This window comes from Passer domesticus, chromosome 8 (assembly GCF_036417665.1).
Source record: "Passer domesticus isolate bPasDom1 chromosome 8, bPasDom1.hap1, whole genome shotgun sequence".
Lineage (NCBI taxonomy): Eukaryota > Metazoa > Chordata > Aves > Passeriformes > Passeridae > Passer > Passer domesticus.
The window spans coordinates 9435595-9457890 of record NC_087481.1 but is presented as its reverse complement, the minus strand read 5'-3'; the positions used below and the strand labels follow the sequence as shown (position 1 = coordinate 9457890).

General features: G+C 51.4%; 1 protein-coding gene across 1 annotated transcript; it reads left to right on the top strand.

Moving 5' to 3' along the window:
- The first annotated feature begins 9500 nt into the window (after positions 1-9500).
- On the top strand, positions 9501-10313 carry LOC135305576 (olfactory receptor 14J1-like). Its single transcript, XM_064429311.1, has one exon. It carries the CDS (start codon positions 9501-9503, stop codon positions 10311-10313), a length of 813 nt encoding a protein of 270 aa, XP_064285381.1.
- Positions 10314-22296: the final 11983 nt, after the last annotated feature.

Here is a 22296-nt window from a genome sequence, read left to right as displayed (position 1 = left end):
CCAGGGCTCATTAACACTGAGAACCCCTTAACAAGCCAAGCCTCTGGGAACAATTTGATTTAAGTTTTCAAATCATTTGTGGTTAATTAGACAGATTTCAGAAGCCTATTCAAACTGAATATATTATATTTAAAAAGACAATGAGAAAACATTTTTAGGACCTGTTTAGGTTTCTTTTCCATGTTAATTCATTGATATGTGCAATCTCCAATTGGCACTGAATCCAAGTACCTCCTCATGCAGTTTGAATAGATTTGAAAATCAAGACCCTTCATGGCTGACAATCAATCAGACTCTGTCCCTACCCCCACCCCACCATTTCCTCCATCCAAGCCCTGGCACTCAGAGCAGCCTTGTGCAAATCTCAGCTCCCTCCAGCCCAGGCTGCACCTGCAGCTTTCAGCTCCCTGGCTCCAGCTCCCATCTGCTTTCCTTGGAGAAGGAGCTGCCTGAGACACAGAGGGATGTTCATTGATTGTCAGCCAACAAAGCCAAGGGAAGGCACAGCTCCATCAAATGCAAAAGTCATTCTTCCCCCTGGCTCTACCTTGCCCCTTATCCCCACAGCCTGTCCTGCTTCCTTCATCCCTCCTTTGCCAGGCACTGTGGCACTAAGGGAGCTCTGCTCTGGCTATGGAGGGAGGTCCAAGTGCAGCCCCTGGAGTGGGAACCACAACTCATCAGATTTGTGTCCTTTGGAGGTCAGGAACTGGTGAGACTAGAGGCACAGGAAGGTTTCTGTTCATGGAAAACAAAAAATGTGAACATGATAAATTTAATAAATATCAAAAGCCTTCATTCAGTTTCTTGTGACATCCCAGCAACCTCTGACATGTCCACCATCCACAATGGATTGCCCTACAGGAAGGATTTTAGACAAAAACATAAAAAGAGGTGATGGAAAAGATAAAACTACAACTAAGATGCTGGATAAGGAGGTATTTAAACTTCTGAAAGATTGGGCAATTCCCTAATGCTCAAATCATGAAGCCAATCAAGGATGACACATTGGAATGAGCAGAGAGCATCTGGAGGAAGACTTCTGGGAGCAATGCGAAGGACAAGGATCCAGCTGCTCTAAATGAAGAGATGTCCTTAGACATGGCCATTTCAAAAGGAGAGCTGGAAACACGTAAAGGAGGGGGTCATGAAATATTAGAGTGAATGATGTTCATGGCAAAGAGAGAGGGGAAGATCCGTATTCTTGTTTAAACTGAGATCCCTGGTGCGAGGACACGAGGCTTGACTCCATTTTCATCAGAGGGCTGATTTATTATGTTATATATTATATTAAAATACTACATTACAACTATACTAAAAGAACAGAGAGAGGAAGATCAGAAGGCTACAAAGACAAGAATAGAATAGGAATGAATGACAAAAACCTGTGCCTGCTCACAGCCTTGGCACAGGTGGCTGTGATTGGTCACTGATTGAAAACAATCCACGTGGACCAATGGAAGATGCACCTGTGGCATTCCACAGCAGCAGATAGTTATTGTTTACATTTCTTTCCTGAGGCCCTCAGCCCCTCAGGACAGGAAAAATCCTAGCAGAGGCATTTTCACTAAAATTATCATGGCAACCTCTCACGCTTTTAAATTATTAAATTAAATAGAAAAAGAAATGTTTGCAATCTCTTCTACTAGGACTTTGCAGAAGAGAGAACAAACACCTCTTGAGGTTCATCTGTTGCCAATCAAAATCTCAATCATCTGCTGATGTGGAATGGTCAGGGAAATTCTTCACCTGTAAAACATCAAATTCTATCATATCACTAAAACAATCTTAAAAAATAAGAAAATGCAAAAACTCATACAAAGAAAGTTCATTGTTTCAAGTCCAAACAGCTGAATTTCAGGACAGAGTGCATGGACTGAAGATGCTCTTCTTTGACATCTCTGGAAATCCCCTTTGGTCCTGAAACAGGCTTGCAGAATTCTGAAACAAAGAACTGCTAAAGAAAACAAGAATTATCAAACAATTCATTGACAGTCATGAAACAATTCAGAGAAAAAATTCTGGAATGCCCTGGCCACAGCCCTTTACTGAACCACTTGGGCTGAGGCTAATTTTTGGCTTTTCAATGCTTTTGAGCTGCTAGCTCTTTCCACTTTTCTTTATAAATTTTTTTTTTTTTTCCAAAAGAAGAAGAACAGCAGCAGCAGAGGGTCTCTAGAACCTTTAGGTGGCCCTGGTCCTGGTGGGCGGACCAGAGAACCCAGACCCAGCTCACAGAATGGTGGCCCAGGTCCCTGTGGGGAAAGCAAAGTCCCCAAACCCAGCACTGGACGGGGCGGAGGCCCCGGCCCAGGGAAATGAGCCAAACGGCCCAGAACCAGCCCGTGAGGCAGGCTCTGTGTGCTCAGAACCTGGCAGGACCATGCTGCCAGTGTCTTCAGAGCAGAAATGACCCAATGCTTCCTCCCCCCAGCAGCACCGGTGCACACCGGCAGCTCGGGAAGAGAAGCTTTCTCAGGAATTGTCATCCCAGATCTGAGGGTTTCTTGTCCCCAGAGCAAGCGAGCAATGCTTGCTTTGCTCTGTTTCTCTTGCTCCTGCAATGCAAACGCCACTGCTCCTGCTTTCTGCCCCTCGGCACCACCCCCATCCCCACTGGGCTGGGAACCAGAGGCAGATACCACAGGAGCCAACTCCCCCACGCCACTGGGGCGCTTGGGGGAAGGCAGGCACCCCAACCCCTAGGGAGAAGCCCCCGACCACACGCGAAATGGCCCAGAAACCACACTGATTTTGAACACAGCCAGCCGAACTGCTCCTGCGGTGAGCTGGCGGGCCGTGCCCTCTCCACGGAGGGACAGACTGTTCACAGGCTCTGATGCGAAGGTCGCAGCTCTGGAAGGCAGCGGGACAACTGGGGTGGGTGGTGCGGGCAGCACAGGCGCTGGTGTCGGCTCTTGAGACGGTCCCGTGCGCTCAGCACCATTCTTGGCATGCTCTTTCACTGCAATTGGGTTGGCAGGGAGCAGCAGGCTCGGCACGGGTGGCGGGGCCGGCTCCCCATCTCCCCCAAGAGAAAGAGCGGGGGGGGAAGGCAGCTCTGCCTGCTCATGCTCCAAGGGAGCGGAGAAAAACTTTTGCTCAGCTGTGGGCAATGCGGGGGGGCTGCGAACCCGCGGTTTGTCTTCTTTGAGAGGCTTCTCTTGTGCCGAACCTGGTGGGAATGGAGCGCGACCGCGCCGGGCCACGATGACCCCCGCAGCCTCCCTTTTTTTCAAAATATAGAAGAGGCATAGGTGCGCTCCATACATTCTTGGGAGTGTAACACCCTGGTCCTTTGTCCACTCAAAAGCAGCGTCCATGAACTCCCAAAGATCTATATCGAGGGAGTATACCACATTTGTAAAAAATCTATGAAATTCTGCCCATCTGAAAAACCGATCATACAGTTCCTTGCAAAAAATCAAATCGTGTCCCCATTTGCGCCAGAGTTCAATAACTTTCTCCTCTGATGCAGTAAACGGAACCTGAGCTTCCGAAGGTACATTTTTCCAACTTTCCTCCCACCTTCTACGAGTGGCAGGATCTTCAGGAAGGGAAAAAATAACAGTACCTCTAGACAGTGTCCTTGTGGATCCAGCTGTGCAGCTCTGCTGCTCTGCCGTCTCTGGACACAATCTCCAGGAAAGTCCAACAGGTTCTCCTGTTTGCCTTGGCTGTGAACTCTGCCCATCTTCAGGGTCTCGTTTCTTCAGCTCCAGGCTGGACTCCGTGGTCACTCCTGGGGTGACCATCAGTTTCACACGTCCAGGGGTCACCAATTGTTGTTTAGACAAAGACCCCTTGTGTGAGGACACGAGGCTTGACTCCATTTTTATCAGAAGGCTGATTTATTATGTTATATATTATATTAAAATACTACATTACAACTATACTAAAAGAACAGAGAGAAGAAGATCAGAAGGCTACAAAGACAAGAATAGAATAGCAATCAATAACAAAAATCCTGTGACTGCTCACAGCTTGGCACAGGTGGCTGTGATTGGTCACTAATTGAAAACAATCCACATGGACCAATGGAAGATTCACCTGTGGCACTCCACAGCAGCAGATAGTTATTGGTTACATTTCTTTCCTGAGGCTCTCAGCTTCTCAGGACAGGAAAAATCCTAGGAAAGGATTTTTCATAGAATATCATGGCTACACTTGGGCTCTGTGCTTTCCTTCCTATGGAAATGAACCATCCTTCTTGTCTACATAGAAATGGCTGAAATTTGGGTTCCACCACACAAATTCCCTATATCCGAGGATTGTTTTCAGACAAAAGCAATTAAGAAAGAGAGGTCTGTGTGGCCTAGGCCTCTTATGCCTGCCTTTCATCTGCCCCTGAAACACTGGTGTTCTGTGCTTTCCTTCCTACGGAAAAGAGCCATCCTTCTCCTCTTGGTGTCCATGTCTGAAATTGGGATTCAACCTCTAAAATTCTGTATATCCCAGAGCTGCTCCCAGGCAAAATCTGCCAGTACCTCCAAGTTTGGCTGGCCTTGGCCTCTGGTGACTGGCCCTGCAACACTGGGGCTTGGTTCTTTACTTCCCATGGAGTTCACTAGGACATGGTGGGGACCTCATGAAACCAAGGGGATCATTGTGGCACCACTGGAGCCCATGGAACCAAGGGGCCATGGTGACACACCAGGGCTTCATGGAACCCAGAGACCATTATGACTCTGTGGGGCCTGATGGAACCATGGAGACCATTCTGACCCTTCAGGGCCTCGAGTCACCAAGGGGGCATTATGACACCTCAGGGCCTCATGGAAGCAAGGGACCATTGGGACACAGTGGGGCCCCATGGAACTGAGGGAACACGGAGCAGCTCTGGCTGGCTTGGCCTCCCAGGAGCCACCTGACAGGTCTGGCTGATGTTGGGATGTCAAGGGCTGCCTCTCATCAGCTCCTGGGGCACTGGGGCTCCGTGCTTTCCTTGCTATAGGAAAGAACTGTCTGTCTTTTCAGATTCCCATTTCCAAAATTGGTATTCTTCCTAAAAAGTTTTCTCTATGCAAGTATATCTCTCAGAACAAAACCTCTGGTGGCCTCTGGTGGTAACCTCTCATCTGCCCCTGAAACAATGGGGCTCTTTTCCTTCCTTACTGTGCAAAGAAAGTGGCTTTCATGTCAAGGGGCCATGGCCAAAATTAGAATTTGGCGTCCCAAATTCTGCAAATCCAAGGATTGCTCCCAGACAAAAGTAGCCAGGACAGACAGGTCAGGCTGGCCCTGTCCTCTGGTGATTTCTTTAGATTATGAGCTGAATGTTTTCAACTGAAAACACCTTGGAGAGGGCCCGGAGATCTCCCAAGGAGGGATTTTGAGGCCTTGGGCACATGACTACTACATATGGACAAAGGAGCTCTGTGCTCTGTGCTGTTGTGGTGGTTTTACCTCACGGAAGTGATGTTCTAAGAGAAGCTGCTAGCAGTTTCCTCCATGTCTGACAAAAAACCCAATCAGTAATTAGCTTTGAGAACTGACAATCTGTTACACCACAAAGGAAACTCTACATGCCTCTGTGAAGACACATGTTAAAGACGAGAAAGCCTGGGAGGGTCTCTTTCCCTTCTGGCCAGCAAAGAGGTAACAAGGCTGGCCCAGCCCCGTCTCAGCCGGGTCGGGCCGGGCGGCTCCTGCCGTGGGGCCGGGCCCCTTCCCAGGGAGCCCCCCAGGCCCCATCGGCTGCCGGGCAGGGCAGGGGAGGCCGCAGGGCCGAGGCCGGGCCGGGCCATGGCTGTGGTTGCCAACACCTGGGCGCTACCGAGCCCTGCCCCGCCGCCAGCCCAGGCCCAGCCAGGATCCGCCAGGCCCCAGGAGCAGCCCCGGGCCGGGCCGGCTCAGCCAAGATTCTGCCACCCTTGGGGTTCACCCGCAAGCCCCGGGCAGGGGGAGGAGAAGCCATGGGCCCCGGCCGTGCTGCTGCTGTGTTCTGGCCTGGCTGCTGAGATCCTGGCCCTGCCCCTGCGCGGCCCATCCTGACACAGCCCCAGCGCAGCCGCTGCAGAAACCTCCATGGTAAAACAGCTCCGGCCGCAAGGACCGAGCCTGGCCGGGGTCATGGAACCATCTGCAGGCCCCGGGAGAGATATTAACTCTTTCAGTGCTTCCATCCTCCCTCGAGGGAGAGAAAAGGACAAAGTGCAGGCACACAGAGGAGCAACATAAAGACACCGAGGTCAGTGAAGGGGAAGTTGAGTCCCAGATGGGAGGGATGAGGAAATGCCATAATCTTGGGACTGAAATCCTCTTGAAAAGCTATGGAGAAGGATGTAATTGATACATCAGACTCTCTTTTTCCCTATAACACATTGAAAAGGATGGGAAGATGACTTGTTTGGGAAACACCTCCATGGTAAAGTAAGCAAATGTTGACGTCCCTGTGATCCCATGTGAAGTTTGAACACACAGAGCAGAGTGATGAGACCCTGTGCCCTCATAGGGAGAAGAAGAAAACCACTGTTCTCAGAGATGAAGATGATTTCAGAAATAGATGAAGAGAACATTTGCTCTTTAACAGCTCATCTTTAAACTAATACCCCATAAATGGACATGGCCCATAAACACAACTGTGGGAAAAGCTATCAAAAAATGGGAGGGACTTCATGATTGCAGATTTTCCAGGTGGCTGCTATTAATGGAAATTGAGAGCCACAAGAGAACTCTTTTCTTATGGAGAAGTCTTCATAGCAAGAAAGAGAGACTCCCCTCCCTACAGGAACTGAAGGAAGACTACTCTAGAAGAGGTAAACTGAAAATATTAGGTTTTGTCTCTTTACATTGTCAGTAAGAAAGAAAAGGTTGTAGGGAAAGAAAAGTGTTCTGAAAGTTTTGTTCTGACTCTTATTACACTTCCTTTTAGTTAGTATTAATAAACTTTCCTTTATACCCTTTTAAAGTTTTGAGCCTACTTTGCCTTTCTCCTAATCCTGTCTCACAGCACAAAATGAGTAAGAATATTCTATGAGTGCACTGGTAATTAGCCAACACTGAACCCACCGTGCTAATTGATGCATTGGCCAAGAAATCTCAAATTGGAGAGAAAAAACACTACAGAAACATTCCCGATGAACTGCATGGGAACAAAGGGAAATCAAGTCAGAGCCATGGTTTGTCAGAACTTGCCTGATTGTAATGAGCCCCATGATGAATTAGGAGATGAGCCCTGGAACCTCAGGGTCTGAGAGGAGAGTGCACAAACCTTTCCAGGAGTCAAAGTCAGAGGAAACACACTAAGTGTCTAAAAGCATGAATGGGTCCCACTGAGGTCCATCCCCAACACAGGCTCTTCATGGACTCCATGGAGGAGAGAACTGGAGGCCAGGATGGCACAAAAAGCTTCTCAGAGACTCAGTGTGGAACAGAAAATCCAAAATACCTTAAAAAGCTTGAGCATTTCAAACCACTAATGAGCCGCAATGAATGTCAGTACAGAGCTCTCAAGGGACTCATTAAAGCAGATAATTAGGGCCATGACTGCAAAAACTTCTCACAGAGTCTGTATCAAAAGGGAAACACCAAGTACCTTAAAATAACTGAAGTATCCTGAAGCATTAATGAGCCGCACTGAATGTTGTTACTGACAAAGCCTCTCCAGGGACTAATTACAGCAGATAATTGGAGGCCATGATTGCACAAACCTCTCAGAGACTCCAAGGCAAAAGCCAAACCCGAAGTCCTTTGAAAACCCTGCAGTTGCTGGGAGCATTCAGGAGCCCCCAGGGCCATTGCTGAGCAAGGCTCCCCAGGGACTCCTTCCAGCAGATCCCTGAGGCCACTGGGATGTGGGCTAGGGGGGGATGCTGAGGGCAGGACAAGGGGCTGACAGTGCCCAGCCTGGCTGGGGCTGTGCCAGGAGGCCCCAGGGCCTCAGGACAAGGTGTCTTCTCCCAGCCCTTGGTGGCACAGACCCTGCTGCTGTGCCCCAGGCCACCAAGACTTGGCTTCTCTTTTTCCCCTCCTGTCATCACTGCCTCCAGTTCTCTGCTCTGCCTGGGGCCTGGGGACACTTTCTCAGTGGTGTCCCTCAGTGGGACCCATTAAAAGTCCAAGAAACTTTGGAGTTGGATTCTGACTTGGAGTTCTGGAGAGGTTTCTTCAGCTGCCTCTGAGGGACTGATGTTCAGGGCCTGATCACAAAGCCCCAGAGGGTCATTAAAGTCCTGCTGCTGTGTCTGTGCTGCTGAGCTGGGCTGGGCTCCTGGCACAGAGGCAGCTCCTGGGAAGCAAGAAGAGCTTCAAAAGCACATTTCTCTTGATGAGCAGCTCTTGTGGCAGCCCAGCAGGGCTGGGGCACTGCCTGCAGCCAGCCCGGGCACAGCCCAGAGGCACAGAGAGCTTCAATCAGTCAGGGCTGGGAAGGTGCTGGGAAGTGCCTGGGGCAGAATCACTGCCAGCCCTTGGCACAGGAACCTCTGGCTGCAGGACAATGCAGCTGCAGCTCCTGGAGTGATCTCCTAAAGCTGGAACATCCCAATGCCTACAGACCCTGTGAGTACATTCTCAGATTCTCTCTTGTGCAGAGCAGCCAGGGGTGCCCAGGGCTGTCCTGCAGAGCAGGCTCCTGCAGCCCAGGGCGCTGTGCTGGGGCAGGGACTCTGCTGCCTGCCAGGGACAGCTCCCAGCCAGCCCGGGGAGCTGCTCCCAGCACTGGGGGACAAGATCTGGGTGGAAGGAGACAGCTGGTAAGGCTTGGAATAGTTCTCCATGTATGGTGATGATATGGCATGGTTCAGGACTGCTCCCAGCATAAGATTTAACTCCAGAGCATTTCCAGTTAGATGATAAAGGGAGCACAGCAAGGAAGGGGTTGCATAGAACAAAAAATCCTGCTTTTTTAATCTAGTGGTCGGGGTTGTCTGGATAGGAAATTTCCCATAGATATTAATCTCTCAGTTAAGTTTGGGAAAAAATATTTTTTTTTTTCCCAGATTTTACTAAAACATTCAGTGACAGGAATCAGCACAGGGCACCTCACAGCCAACATCAGTGTTGCTTTTCCACCATCCTCAGGGTTCCTCTGACATTGCCATCAGTGCCTGCAGAGCCAGAGCTGCCCCTGGGCAGTGCCAGAGCTGGGAGGGGTCTGCAGGGCAGAGCTGAGCCCCCAGGGCTGGGCTGGGCTCTGGCAGCACTGGCAGGACCGAGCCCTGGGCACAGGGAAGCAGCTGCTGGCAGGGACAGCTCCAGGCAGCAGAGCCCTGTTCAGGCAGTGAGGGGAAAGTGTCCCCCAAGCTGTACTGGGATATTTAAAGCCCTCTCCAAAACCTAACTATTTCATGATTACTTTTTTTACAGATCCCCATGCCAAGACAGCACAAATGTCCAACAGCAGCTCCATCAGCCACTTCCTCCTGCTGGCATTGGCAGACACGCGGCAGCTGCAGCTCCTGCACTTCTGCCTCTTGCTGGGCATCTCCCTGGCTGCCCTCCTGGGCAACGGCCTCATCATCAGCGCCGTAGCCTGCGGCCAGCACCTGCACACACCCATGTTCTTCTTCATGCTCAACCTGGCCCTCAGCGACCTGGGCTCCATCTGCACCACTGTCCCCAAAGCCATGCACAATTCCCTCTGGCACACCACGACCATCTCCTACACAGGATGTGCCACACAGGTCTTTTTCTTTCTGTTTTTCATTGGATCAGAATTTTATATGCTGACCATCATGTGCTACGACCGCTACGTGTCCATCTGCAAACCCCTGCACTACGGGACCCTCCTGGGCAGCAGAGCTTGTGCCCACATGGCAGCAGCTGCGTGGGCCAGTGCCTTTCTCAATGCTCTGCTGCTCACAGCCAATACATTTTCCCTGCCCCTATGTCATGGCAATGTCCTGGGCCAGTTCTTCTGTGAAATCCCACACATCCTCAAGCTCTCTTGCTCCAAACCGCACCTCAGGAGTCTGTTGCTTCTCGCGGGTAGTGCCTGTTTATCACTGTGTTGTTTTGTGTTCATTGTTTTCTCCTATGTGCAGATCTTCAGGGCTGTGCTGAGGATCCCCTCTGAGCAGGGACGGCACAAAGCCTTTTCCACCTGCCTCCCACACCTGGCTGTGGTCTCTGTGTTCCTCAGCACTGGCATATTTGCCTACCTGAAGCCCCCCTCCATCACCTCCCCATCCCTGGATCTGGCCCTGTCAGTTCTGTACTCAGTGGTGCCTCCAGCCCTGAACCCCCTCATCTACAGCCTGAGGAACCAGGAGCTGAAGGCTGCAGTGTGGAGACTGATGAATGGATGCTTTCAGGAACATGAAACTGCTGGAGAATTTCTGCAAACCACTCCTAATAAAAATAATCTTTGATAATTCCTGTTAGTTTTGTTGTGGGTTTGTTCTTTTGTATTACTTTTATTAATACTGACCACAAAGAAATGTACTTTTTCATGCCATTTCTCATTTTGTTTCTCTCCTCATTTAGAGCAGCCCCAGATTGTGTCAACAAGGAATTGTTCTCTCAATGACTTTAAACAAACTAATTGATCACCCAGCAGAGTTTTCTGCAGAGATGCCCTTTTGTTGCCTTCTCTGGAGCTGCAGCAGCAATGTCTGTCTGCAGAGCTGGGGGCAGATCAGTGCTGGCCCAGCAGGTGTGCCCAGCAGCAGCAGCAGCACTTGGTGTTGGCAGTGCTGCTGCCGTGGCCCTGCCCCGCTGCCCTGGTGGCCCTGGTGTTGCTGCAGGGCCTGAGTGCTCTCGGGGCCGGGCACAGTCCTGGGGGTGGCAGTGCCGGGGCTGCAGCAGGGACAGGCCATGGGCACTGCTGGGGCAGCGCTGACGCCTCAGGCCAGGCCCTGGGGGCTGCAGGCTCCTTGCCCAGGCTCTCTCAAGAACACGGCCAGGCCAATGCTCAGCACAGAAAAGCCCCAGGCTGAGCAGCCCCAGGCTGGCCGTGGGCAGGCTGGGGGCAAACAGCATGGCTGGGGCTCTGCAAGGGCCCTGGGGGAGATGGGAAGGAGCAGCAGAGCAGGGGCTGATCCATCCCCAGTGCGCTGCACAGCCCAGGGCAGCGTCCCAGAGCATCCTCATGGAGCTGCCAACAACATCCCCCCTCTGCAGCCCTGGCCTCTCCCCCAGCTCACACAGGTGCCGCATCTTTGCAGGCACAGCCACGGCAGCACTGGCTCAGGAGCCCCTGTTTGCATTGCACAGAGCAGGCAGGAGCACCCCCATGCTGTTGCTGTGGGGACATGAACCTGAGGGAGCACAAATGCCATCAGCCCCTGGGGCCAGCAAGGGCTGGGGGACACCAGGGAAACCACTCAGCTTTGTCGTGGCCTCTGCAGTCAGCCAGAAAGTTTGATCCTATGAGCTGGGAGTGTCTTGTCCCACTGCAGACACTGTTGCTCAGAGCCAGGGCTGCCTGGCAGCCACCCCCAAACTGCCCTCAGCATTTCCTTTGCTTCACCTCTGCTTTCTTTACTCTTCCCGCCACAAATTTCTTCCTTTTGCCGCCCCTGTTCCCTCCCCTGCAAACAGCCCATCCCTGTTTGCCCTTTCCTCTCTGGCCCCACTCCCCATTCCAGTTCCTGACCTGGCACCATGGGAACATCCCTTGGGCAGCAGGATCATCCTCGAAGTGCTGCAGGAATTGTCTGCAGGCTCCTGCAGTGCCTGCTGCTGCTCCCTTGCCAGAGGCACCCCAGGCCAGGGGGGCACATCTGGGCTGCTGTGTCTGCCTGTGGGGTTCCCTGTTCTGGGCAATGAGGAGGAGCTGCAGAGGCTCTGCAGGACTGACAGGATGGGCTTTGGGGCTGGCAGGAGAAGCTGAGGCACCTGGGCTGCTGGAGCTTCTGAAGAGGAGGCCCAGGGCTAATTGTGGAACTGCTCCAAGGGTGGTTTCAGAGAATCCCAGAATCATCAAGACTGGAAAAGACCTTGGAGATCATCAAGTCCAACCTGTGCCCTGACACCAGCTTGTCCCTCCTGAGCCTCCTCTTTTCCAAGATAAACAACCCCAGCTCTCTCACCCATTCCTTACAGGCCTTGTGCTCCAGATCCCTCACCAGCCTTGTTGCCCTTCTCTGGACACACTCCAGCCCCTCCATTCCATGTCTTTCCTAAATTGGGGGTCCACAACTGGACACAGCACTTGAGGCGCTGCCCAACCAGTGCTGAGCACAGGGGAAGAATCACTGCCCTGTTCCTGCTGGCCACACCATTCCTGATCCAGGCCAGGAGCCATTGGCCTTCTTGGCCACCTGGGCACACTGCTGCCTCATGTCCAGCCTGCTGTCCATCAGTCCCTGCAGGTCCCTTTCTGCCTGGCTGCTCTCCAGCCACTCTGTCCCCAGCCTGTAGCACTGCAGGGGTTGTTGTGGCCAAAGTGCAGGACCCAGCACTTGGACTTGTTCAACCTCACCTTGCTGGATTTGGGCCCTGGATCCATCCTGTCCAGGGCCCTGTGCAGAGCCCTCCTACCCTCCAGCAGATCTGCACTTGCACCCAGCTTGGTGTCATCTGAAAATTTGCTGGTGCTGGACTCAATCCCCTCATCCACATCATCAGTGCAGATACTGGAATCCATGCTGGCTGGCTCTGATGCCTCAGCCATCCTGTGGGTGCCCTGTGATGGCTCTCAAGCTGATCTGTTCTATAACCTTGCCAGGCACCCAGGTCAGGCTGACAGGCCTGGAGTTCCCCACATCCTCCTTCCAGCCCCTCTTGGGGATGCGCTCACATTGGCACCTCCACTCCTCTGGGACCTCCCTGCTGAGCCAGGACTGATGGTAAATAAATGATGGAGAGCAGCTTGGGGAGCTCATCCACCAGCTCCCTTAAGCCCGTAGGATGGATCCCATCTCCTTCCAGAGACACCTGTGAGCACCTGAGTGGCTCAGCAGGTCCCCAGCTGCTTCCTCCTGGATTGCAGGGGGCTGTTCTGCTCCCTGTGCCCATCTACCAGTGTGCCCTACTTGTCCTGAGGGGAACCTGTCCTAATATTGAACATTGAGACAAACAAGGTGTTAAGTAGCTCAGCCTTTTCCTTATCTTTAGTTATTTTATTCTCCACTGCGTCCAATAAAACGTAGAGGTTCTCCTTATCCCTCCTTTTGCCATTAATTTTAAATTTTATTTTTTTTTTAACAGAAGCCACCATGTGAAGTTCTAACTGAGTTATCACCGCTCCACTTTTCTTTCTGTGTAACCTAACATCATCTTTGGAAACTTCCTGAGTTTTAAGTAATTTTTTCCCATGAGTCCCCACAAAAGCTCCATGGGCAGCCAGGACAGTAATTTTTCTCACCAGCTCATCTTTTGCCATACACTGTCCAGCCTGCTCCTTTCTTCTTAAGATTATTTTCTTGAAATGACTCTCTCCTTCCTGGATCCTATAGTTTTTAAGGGCTGTTTCCCTTTAAAAGATCAGTACCTGATTCGGTACTCCCCAAATCAGCATCCTAAACAGGCCAAAGTCTGCCCTTCCTAATTTTAGTGCAGAAGTTTTGTTGCTGCCCCTCCTGCTTACCCAGAATATTGAAAACTTGATTATTTCATGGTCACTGTGCCCCAGGCAACCTCTGACCCCCACATCTGCCACCAGCCCTTCTCTGTTTGTGAAAAGCAGGAGACAGAGCTTTCCTTGGCCTATGGAGTGTTACCAGAAATTTGGTAAAACAGAAAACTCCATAACCCCAATGTAGCATTAAGAAGCAGCATTCTTTATTCAGACGGATGCACAGGGGATAGCTCCTCCCAAAGCTGTGCATGCTGAGTACAGGAAAGTTTCTGTTTCTTTTCTGTATTTTGCACACATATTCATTGATTGTCCTGGACTAAGCACTCGTATGATAATCATTTCCCAGAATCATTAAAATATTTTCCCTCCCCTTTAGCCATGCATTCTTCTGTCCTGGGGGTCTCTCTGGTGGTTCCAGGTGCTCTTGGACCCCAATGTTCCAGTGGGCCTGGCTGAGCTGGCAGGACACTGAGGCTGGTGAACTTCCAGTTCCCCTTCTCACACAATGGGCATTGTGTGGTTTCCATAGGCCTGGGGTTTTGGAGAACAAGCTCCAGGTGTGAGCTCACCTGGTGGAGACAATTGATCATCTGGGAACATGAGGTCACAGAGTGGGCTATGACATCACAGAGTAGGGTATGTGAGGTCATCGAGCAGCTATGACATCATAGACTGCCTCTGTGACATCACAGAACTAGCTGTGACATCACAGGACAGAGGTCTGACATCACAGAGCAGACTATGACATCACAGAGTTGGCTGTGACATCAGAGACCAGCTGTGTGACATTAGAGAATGAGCTGTGACCTCACAGAGCAGGCTGTGACATCCCAGAGGGGCTGTGTGACATCCCAGGAGGGCTGTGTGAGGTCACTGGGTTGCTCACTCTGCCCCAGCTCCCCCTCACAGTTTCTCCCAACAACTCCAATGCTGTTCATGCCCAGCAAGGTCCCTGTCCCCCGGTATCCCCCCAGCCCACCTGGAGCCACAGCCTCCACCGAAGGATGTTCCACCGGATCCACCCCAGAGCCTGACATGGGGACAAGGGGCCAGGGCTGTGTGACCAGGACATCAAGGACATGGATTATCCAGGTCACTGTGGCCTGGGTTGGGTTCGCCAGGGCAGGAAAGATGTCTGGCAGCTAGAGCAGGGTTAGGGAAGGGCCTCCAAGGTGGGGCTGGAGCCCTTGGGCTGTGAGCAGAGGCTGAGGGAGCTGGGCTTGTCCAGCCTGGAGCAGGGAAGGCTGAGGGGCTCTTCATCCCAGCCTGGCAGTGCCAGCCAGGAGCTAATGGAGAACACAGAGCCAGGCTCTTCACCGGGGGGCCTGGTGGGAGACAAAAGCCAGTGGGTGGAAGGGGAAAGAGGGGAGATCAGCCAGGACAGGAGGAGATGAAATGAATCAGGCTGGTTTCAGCATTTCCTCAACCGCAAAAGCAGCCTGACCTTCCTTCTCCGTCCACCACTGACAGCTTTGCAAATCAGGAATTGTTGGAGCTGTTTTGTCCCCACTCCAGGACAAGCATCCTGATACAAGAATTAATTGTGTTTATATCTATCACAGAACCACGTTTCTCTAAAATTATTTTTAATATGGAAATCACTTGTGGATGGTGGACTCATCAGACTCTGCTGGGACGTTGCACATAGCTCAGGGAAGAGTGTGATTGTCATTAAATCGTGTCCTGTTCAACTATGGTCTGTTGTCCATGAAGAGAAACTTTCTGTGCCTCTGAGTCTCACCAGTTCCTGACCCCCAAATGACACAAACCTGATGAGTTCTGGTTCCCACTCCAGTGGTGCTACTTGAACCTCCCTCCATAGCCAGAGCAGAGTTCCCTTGTCCCAGGAAGTCCCTGGCAATGCAGGGATGAAGGAAACAGGACAGGCTGTGGGGATCAGGGGCACAGCATGGCCAGGGATTTGGGGTGGTGTGAGCTCAGGGCAGGACCTGGCCCTTGGCCTTGGTGAACCTCATCCAATTGTCCTGGGCCCATGGCTCCAGCCTGTCCAGATCCCTCTGTAGAGCTTCTCGCCCTCCAGCACAGCCACACTCACACCCAGCTTGGGCTCACCTGGAACTGACTGAGGGTGCCCTCGATGGCCTTGTCCAGATCAGCAATAAAGAGATTGAACTGACCTGGCCCCAATTCTGAGCCCTGGGAACACCCCTGGATGGGACTCCATTCCTCAGCTGCGCTGAGTGCCAGGGGTTGGATGAGGGAAATGGTGGGGAGGGGGTAGGGACAAAGTCTGATTTATTGTCAGCCATGAAGGGTCTCGATTTTCATATCTGTTCAGATTGCATTAGGATGTGCTGGGGGTCAGTATAACCTGGGGAGTGCTGATATCAATCTATAAACAGGAAAAGAAAACAGGACAAAACATTTCCCCCTTCATTGTTTTCAATTTAGTATATTCGCTTTGAATATAGCCCTGAAATCTGCATAATCAACCACAGAAGAATTGAAACTTAGATGATTCTCAGAGTCTTTTCTTGGTTGGGTGTTTTGAACAAATATTTATGAGTTTTGCCACTGAATTCCTGCACTGAAGAACTGAAGAAAGAAGAGGCCTCAGGTGCAGTAAAATTCATCAGGAACCCCCAAGTGGCTGAGGATCCATCCCATTCAGAGCAGCAATGAACAGAAATGGGCACAGCTTTGTGGCTGCCCCAGCTTTGGGATGGGCCCTGGGCCTGGAGCAGGAGCAGCTCTTGAGGGCCCCAAGGCCGGGGCTCTTGTGCTGCCCTGGGCACATGGGATGACAGCAGGGGCTGCAGAGCTCTCAGCACCTGAGCCAGAGGGGAGCAGGGCAGCCAGGGAGCCTCCTTTGGCCTTGGCCCAGCACCTTCCCCCATGGCTGGGGCTGAGTCCTGTGTGAGCTGCAGCTGCTGCTGTGCCCTTGGCAGGGGCTGAGGCCGTGGGGCCAGTGGCCAGAGCAGCCTGGGCTTAGCAGAGCTGTGGGGCCAGAGCCGGCTGGGCTGGGCTGGGGAGAGGCCCTTGGTGCTGCCCAGAGCTCAGGGCAGCTGGCAGAGCTTGCAGGGAGCTGGGCTGGGCTCAGAGAGCCTGCCCCAGAAACCATCCGTGTCTATCTCAGCCTGGCGGAGCGTGCAGGGGCAGGACTCAGGCCAGGCCTTGTGGGGCAGGGCCAGCGCCTGTGCAAGGCATTGAAAAGAGGCAAGTGCCCCAGAGAGGAAGCTGCTCTGTGCCCTTGGGGGCATGGACAGAGCAGGGAGGGGACCCAGGACATTTGTCAGTGCCAGCCTCTGTGCCCAGCCCTTGGCAGCCCTGGCTGCTGAGCCCAGCTTTGCCCTGGGCTGAGTTTGGCTGTGGCCCAGCTCCATCCTCCTGCGGGGCTCAGGGACTGTTCCCAGCCATGTCCAGCCCTGGCCGGCCTCTCTGCTGGCCCAGAGGCCGGCAGAGCCCGGGCCAGGGCTGTCTGTGCAGGCCCACAGGTGCCAGGGGCTGTGCAGGAGCTGGCAGAGGCTGCCCAGCAGGGAGGCCATGGGGCACAGAGCCCCAAGGCTGCTGTGGGCAGCACGGCACAGGGGCCGTTCCCAGCCGCAATGCTCCTGGCCTGGGCTGGGCCTGCACAGGGGCTGGGCCACCATGGCTGGGCCAGCACAGGGCCACCAAGGGGCCACGCAGCCGCTGCCGGGGCTGACAGCAAGGCCAGGCACACACAAGCAATTGCTGAGCATGGCCTGCGCTGGCCAGGGCTGACTGTGCCACAGGCAGAGCTCAGCTGCCCTTGGGGGCTGCAGGAACACTCAGGAGCCCAAAGAGCCTCCATGGCTGTACTGGAGACCAAGGCTGGAGCAGGGAAATGCAGGGCTGCTGCAGGATGGGGAGGGCATGGAATTCCAGCACACACCTCAGCTCTCTGATGATCCCAGCACCATGCTGGGCTCTGTTTCACACTGGGGCAGAGCAGATGTTGATGGGACAGGAGCCCTGCGGGGCTGGCAGGGACCTGCAGCTTGCAAGGTGCTCTGCTCTCCCTCAGGTGCTCTCAGAGAGATCCAATCCCAGCTGGGCACCTCAGGGCACAAGTGGCACTGCCTGTTCATGGGCACACAGCTGATGTCTGCCTGGAAAGGGGCACAGGTTTTAACACTTGTTACTTTCATAATAAACAAGTGAATCTTTATTATCTGGGTCACTTGAGTGCTTTGAAGAAATGGCAAAGTATTCCCACCAGGAGCAGATATTTCCTGGATCTTCTGGATTCTTCAACTGATGGCAGGAGAAGAAATTCTGATCTTCCCCTCTACATGAGCCACCAATATTCAGTCTAATATTTCATGACCCCGTCCTTCAGGTGTTTGCAGCTCTCCTGTTAAAATGGCCGTGTCTAAGGACATCTCTTCATTAGGGCAGCTGGATCTATGTCCTTCCCCTTGCTCCCAGGTTATTTCCTGCAGCTGTTCTCAGGTCATTCCAACGTGCATCCCAGGCTTCATGCTTTGAGCTTCAGGGACTTGCCCAATTTCTCTGAAGTTTAAATACCTCTCTAGTCAGCATCTTAGTTGTAGTTTTATCTTTTCTATCACCTCTTCTTAAGTCTCTGTCTAAAATCCTTCCTGTATGGCAATCCATTGTGGATGGTGGACATGTCAGATGTTGCTGGGATGTCTCAATGAGCTGAGGGAAGGGGTTTGATATTTCTTAAATTTTATCATGTTCACATTTTTTATATTGGCCATGAAGAGAAACCCTTCAGTGCCTCTGAGTCTCACTAGTTCCTGGTCTCTCAAAGGACACAAACCTGATGAGTTGTGGTTCCCACTCCAGGGGCTGCACTTGGACCTCCCTCCATAGCCAGAGCAGAGCTCCCTTGTCCCAGAAAGTGCCTGGCAATGCAGGGATGAAGGAAACAGGACAGGCTGTGGGGATCAGGGCCAGGGCAGAGCCAGGGAGAATAATGAATTTTGCATTTGATGGAGGTGTGCCTTCTCTTGGCTTTGTTGGCTGACAATAAATGAACATCCCTCTGTGTCTCAGGCAGCTCCTTCTCCAAGGAAAGCAGGTGGGAGTTGGAGCCAAGGAGCTGATATCTGCAGGTGCAGCCTGGGCTGGAGGGAGCTGAGATTTGCACAAGGCTGCTCTGAGTGCCAGGGCTTGGATGGGGGAAATGGTGGGGTGGGGGTAGGGACAGAGTCTGATTGATTGTCAGCTATGAAAGGTGTTGGCTACATCTATTCATATCTATTCCAACTGCATGAGGAGGTACTTGGATTCAGTGCCAATTGGAGATTGCACACATCAATTTATGATCAGGGAAAAAAAAATAGGACCTAAAAAATGTTTTCTCACTCTCTTTGTAAATATTCATTCAATTATACATTCACTTTGAATACACTTATGAAATGTGTTGAATTAACCACACAAGATTTGAAAGCTAAAATCAAATTATTCCCAAAGGCTTGGCTTGTTAAGGTGTTCTGAATGTTAATGAGCCCTGGAACACTGAATTCCTGCACTGAAGAGCTGAAGGCTGAACAAGCCTCTGGAGCAGTGAAATCCAGCAGCAGCCTCCAAGTTGCTGAGGATGTCAGCAGCCCCCACTGAGGCCACCCCTGCCCAGAGACCGTGGGGGAATGGGCAGACAAGGAGAGCGTCCCTGGGGCTGAGCCAGCAGAACTCAGAGGCACCAGCAGCTCCAGCTGGGCAATGGAGTGTGGAATGTGGCTGGGAAAGCCCTGCCTGGGCTGTGCCAAGCAGGACAGACAAGCCCTGACTCCCATCCACTAAAAAACTCTCTCAAGGAGACTTTTAATAGGAATTACAATTGTTTGTGTCCTCTGAGTTGGAGGCACTGGAGAAATACCAGTACAAGAGATTCTCGGGAGCTCAAATTAATAAAATAGCCTTTACTGGGAACTTTATAAAATGAGAGAAACTATGGCAAAAGGTTTAATATGACATTCAATCAACAAAAAAAACACTTCTCAAAGCATTAACTTTTCCCATTCAATTATACAAACTCTAAGACTGTTCAATTTAACGTTGCTCAAAATTTGAAAGAGGAGGGAATTCAAAGAAGACACAGAGTGAGAAAGACGAAAAAGATACAGAGAGGCACAAACACAGAGCTATCAACTCCTGAATTCCAGCAGCGTTCAGATGGAAATGCCAAGAGGAGGTAGGGTCAGGATGTGTGCTCACCTTGTGGTCAGCCTTCAATACCCCTTGATCTTGCTGGGCCCTTCCCCCAGGTGGTAGTTGGGCTCATTTGGTCACTCAGGAGCTGGGCTGGGGCTCCAGAAGTGGCTGTGGAGCATTGCCTGTGCTGTGCCAGGGACTGGCAGACACTGCTGGGCTGGGATAGAGGCTCTGGGGGGATTGGGGTTGCAGGGCAGGGCAGTGCTGGGGTTCCAGGGCAGGGCAAGGCTGGACCTGCCCCTTCCTCCCCCACACACAAGATGTTTCCAGCCAACAATCTCCTCCAGTCTGTCACAGTAGGGAATGTTGGAGGTGAAACATCAATTTTGGCAATGATCACCTGGCTGAGAAGGACAATTCTTTTCCACAGAATTGAAAGCCACAGTTCTTGTTTCATTTCTGGTTTGGTTTGATTTTGTTGTTGCTTTTTTTCCTTGCTGTACCTGCAGTGTCCAGTCAGGAGCAGAGTGACTCTTGCCAAGGAACTTTGCGGTGCAGTTGCTTAATATTAAATCTGGTTTTTGCTGATCCCTTGCTGGGGATTTTTCAGCGCTCTCAAGCTCTCGTTCATAGCAGCGTGAAGGAGCCCTGGCCCAGGCTCTGGCCCTGGGGGACACGGGGATGCTGCTGGGGGGTCCCTGTCCCCCTGTCCCACCCCCCAGGGCCTCGGCCCCCTGTCCCTGTGTCAGGCTCTGGGGTCGATATCGTGGAACATCCTCTGGGGCAGGCTGTGGTCCCCGGGGGACGGGAGTCTCTTGAGAGTCTCTTGTATCATGTGGTGGAAACCCAGAAAAATAATGGTCAGGAAAAGCCTGGTTTATTGGGAACATTCCTGCATAGCAGACAAGATATAGCCTTGTGCAAATGATTCCATGCAGCATTCACATGTCTAATATATTCTTTTCATCTTCCTGGGGAAGCAGAGTTGCTTTATTTACTCCAAGCAATATTTTCTCCCTCCTCCCTGGCAAAGAACAAGCTCCCATCCTGGCAGTGCTCAGGGGTTTACTTAAGGCTTATCACACCCATGCTCAAGAGAGTGGAGCAGGTTAATTTATCACTTGTTCCAATGACTGACTTGCCCAGCTGCCAGGTTCAAGAGCCCCAGAGTGCCTCAGGTTGTACAGGATCACAGAAGGAAAAGCTCCATTGAATTCAGCTGCTGCCACACTGGCCCTCTTTGCCTGTCAAACACATTCAGCTGCTCTTGCTCTGCCCTGTCAAAATCCCCCATAAAATACAAGTGAAAATCCCTCATCACCTGTGAGAAAGCACAGCTGGGTTCTGCTCAGGGCATTTCAAACTATGTGGGGTAGTTGTGACCTCCCCTTGCAAAGGCAGCATTTCAGGAAAACCAAAAGTTTCTTTTCAGGGACTCACCAGACTCAGCACACCTTCCGCTAGATCAGGTTGCTCCAAGCCCCATCCAACGTGGCCTTGAACACTTCCAAGGGTAACACAACCACAGCTTCTCTGGAACCTGTTTTGCTCCTCCCAGGTCTAAAATCATACCCAACTTAGCAGCCTCAGAGATACATTTCTATTCAATAGCTGCATTTTTCTAGGAAAGAAACATGGCAAACCTTGTTTGCATCTGACTTGGCAAAATCAACACAATCTCTGAAGAAAGGGCTGCGGCCCACTTTTCTTCCTTTTCCCCATTTGGTGGAATATTTTCATTCTGTTGTTGTTTGGAGCAGTATTTTAATCGATCTGGCTGAGGCTGCTGAAAATAGTACAGCAAGTTACTTGTGTGAGAGGTGTAAAACTGAGCTCTTGCACATCCAGTGTTTCTGTTGTTGGAAGTCTTCAATCCCACCTCTCGCTGGGATGAAATAGGTGCTACTCATCCAATTTCTAAAGTATCACGCATCGACCTGACACTATTTGAAGACTTAAAAATAAGTGCAAATTTAAACAAACCTCTGATCCCTTCCATTTCCTCTGTTCCACAGTTGATGACAGAAGACAGGAGAGAAAGATTGTTTTGGGAACAATGTTTTCAGGGCTCTAAAAAGAATATCAAACCTGCTCTGCCACACTCTCAGCTGTTACAGCCCCAAAAAGCACCGGTTGTCTTTGCTCACAGAGTCACAATTGTGATGGGATTTCTACCACACCACAGGACAGCCTATTTTTGTTTTTTTGTTTTTTTCGTTTTTTTTTTCCTGGGAATAACTAGAGCACTTCTGGGTAGCAAGGCAAACATGTGCCTCTTCTAATGGCCCTTGAAAGTGGATGTGTGAAATGAGGTAGACAAAGCCAAAGGCCAGCTGAACCTGGGATCTCTGAATGGGTCTTGACATTTTTCCCAGGAAGATGAGTGGCAATCACTTTTCTGCCAGGGAAAGGGCATCTGCTGGCAATGTGGTCTAGAAAATATACTTTCTGCTCCTCTCAGAGCCAAAATTCCTACCCATTTCTTCAAAGTCCTTCTTAGATAAGGACCATGTTCAGCTGAGTGACAGTGAAGCAAAATGGCAAGCCAGGAATACATTGCCCTGCACACAACATCCTCCATTCCCATGGATGGTTTCTCACTGGCACACAGGAGGAAGGAAGGAACCCAAATGCATCATTGTATATCAAGTCATACATGTTGAGGGATGAACAGATCTCACAGGGATCTGGAAACCTCTCCTGAAAAGCAGTTCAGAGAAATCCTG

What these genes read in the sequence shown, in the direction of transcription:
- LOC135305576 (XM_064429311.1), top strand. Translation starts at nt 9,501, where the DNA reads ATGTTCTTCTTCATGCTCAACCTGGCCCTCAGCGACCTGGGCTCCATC.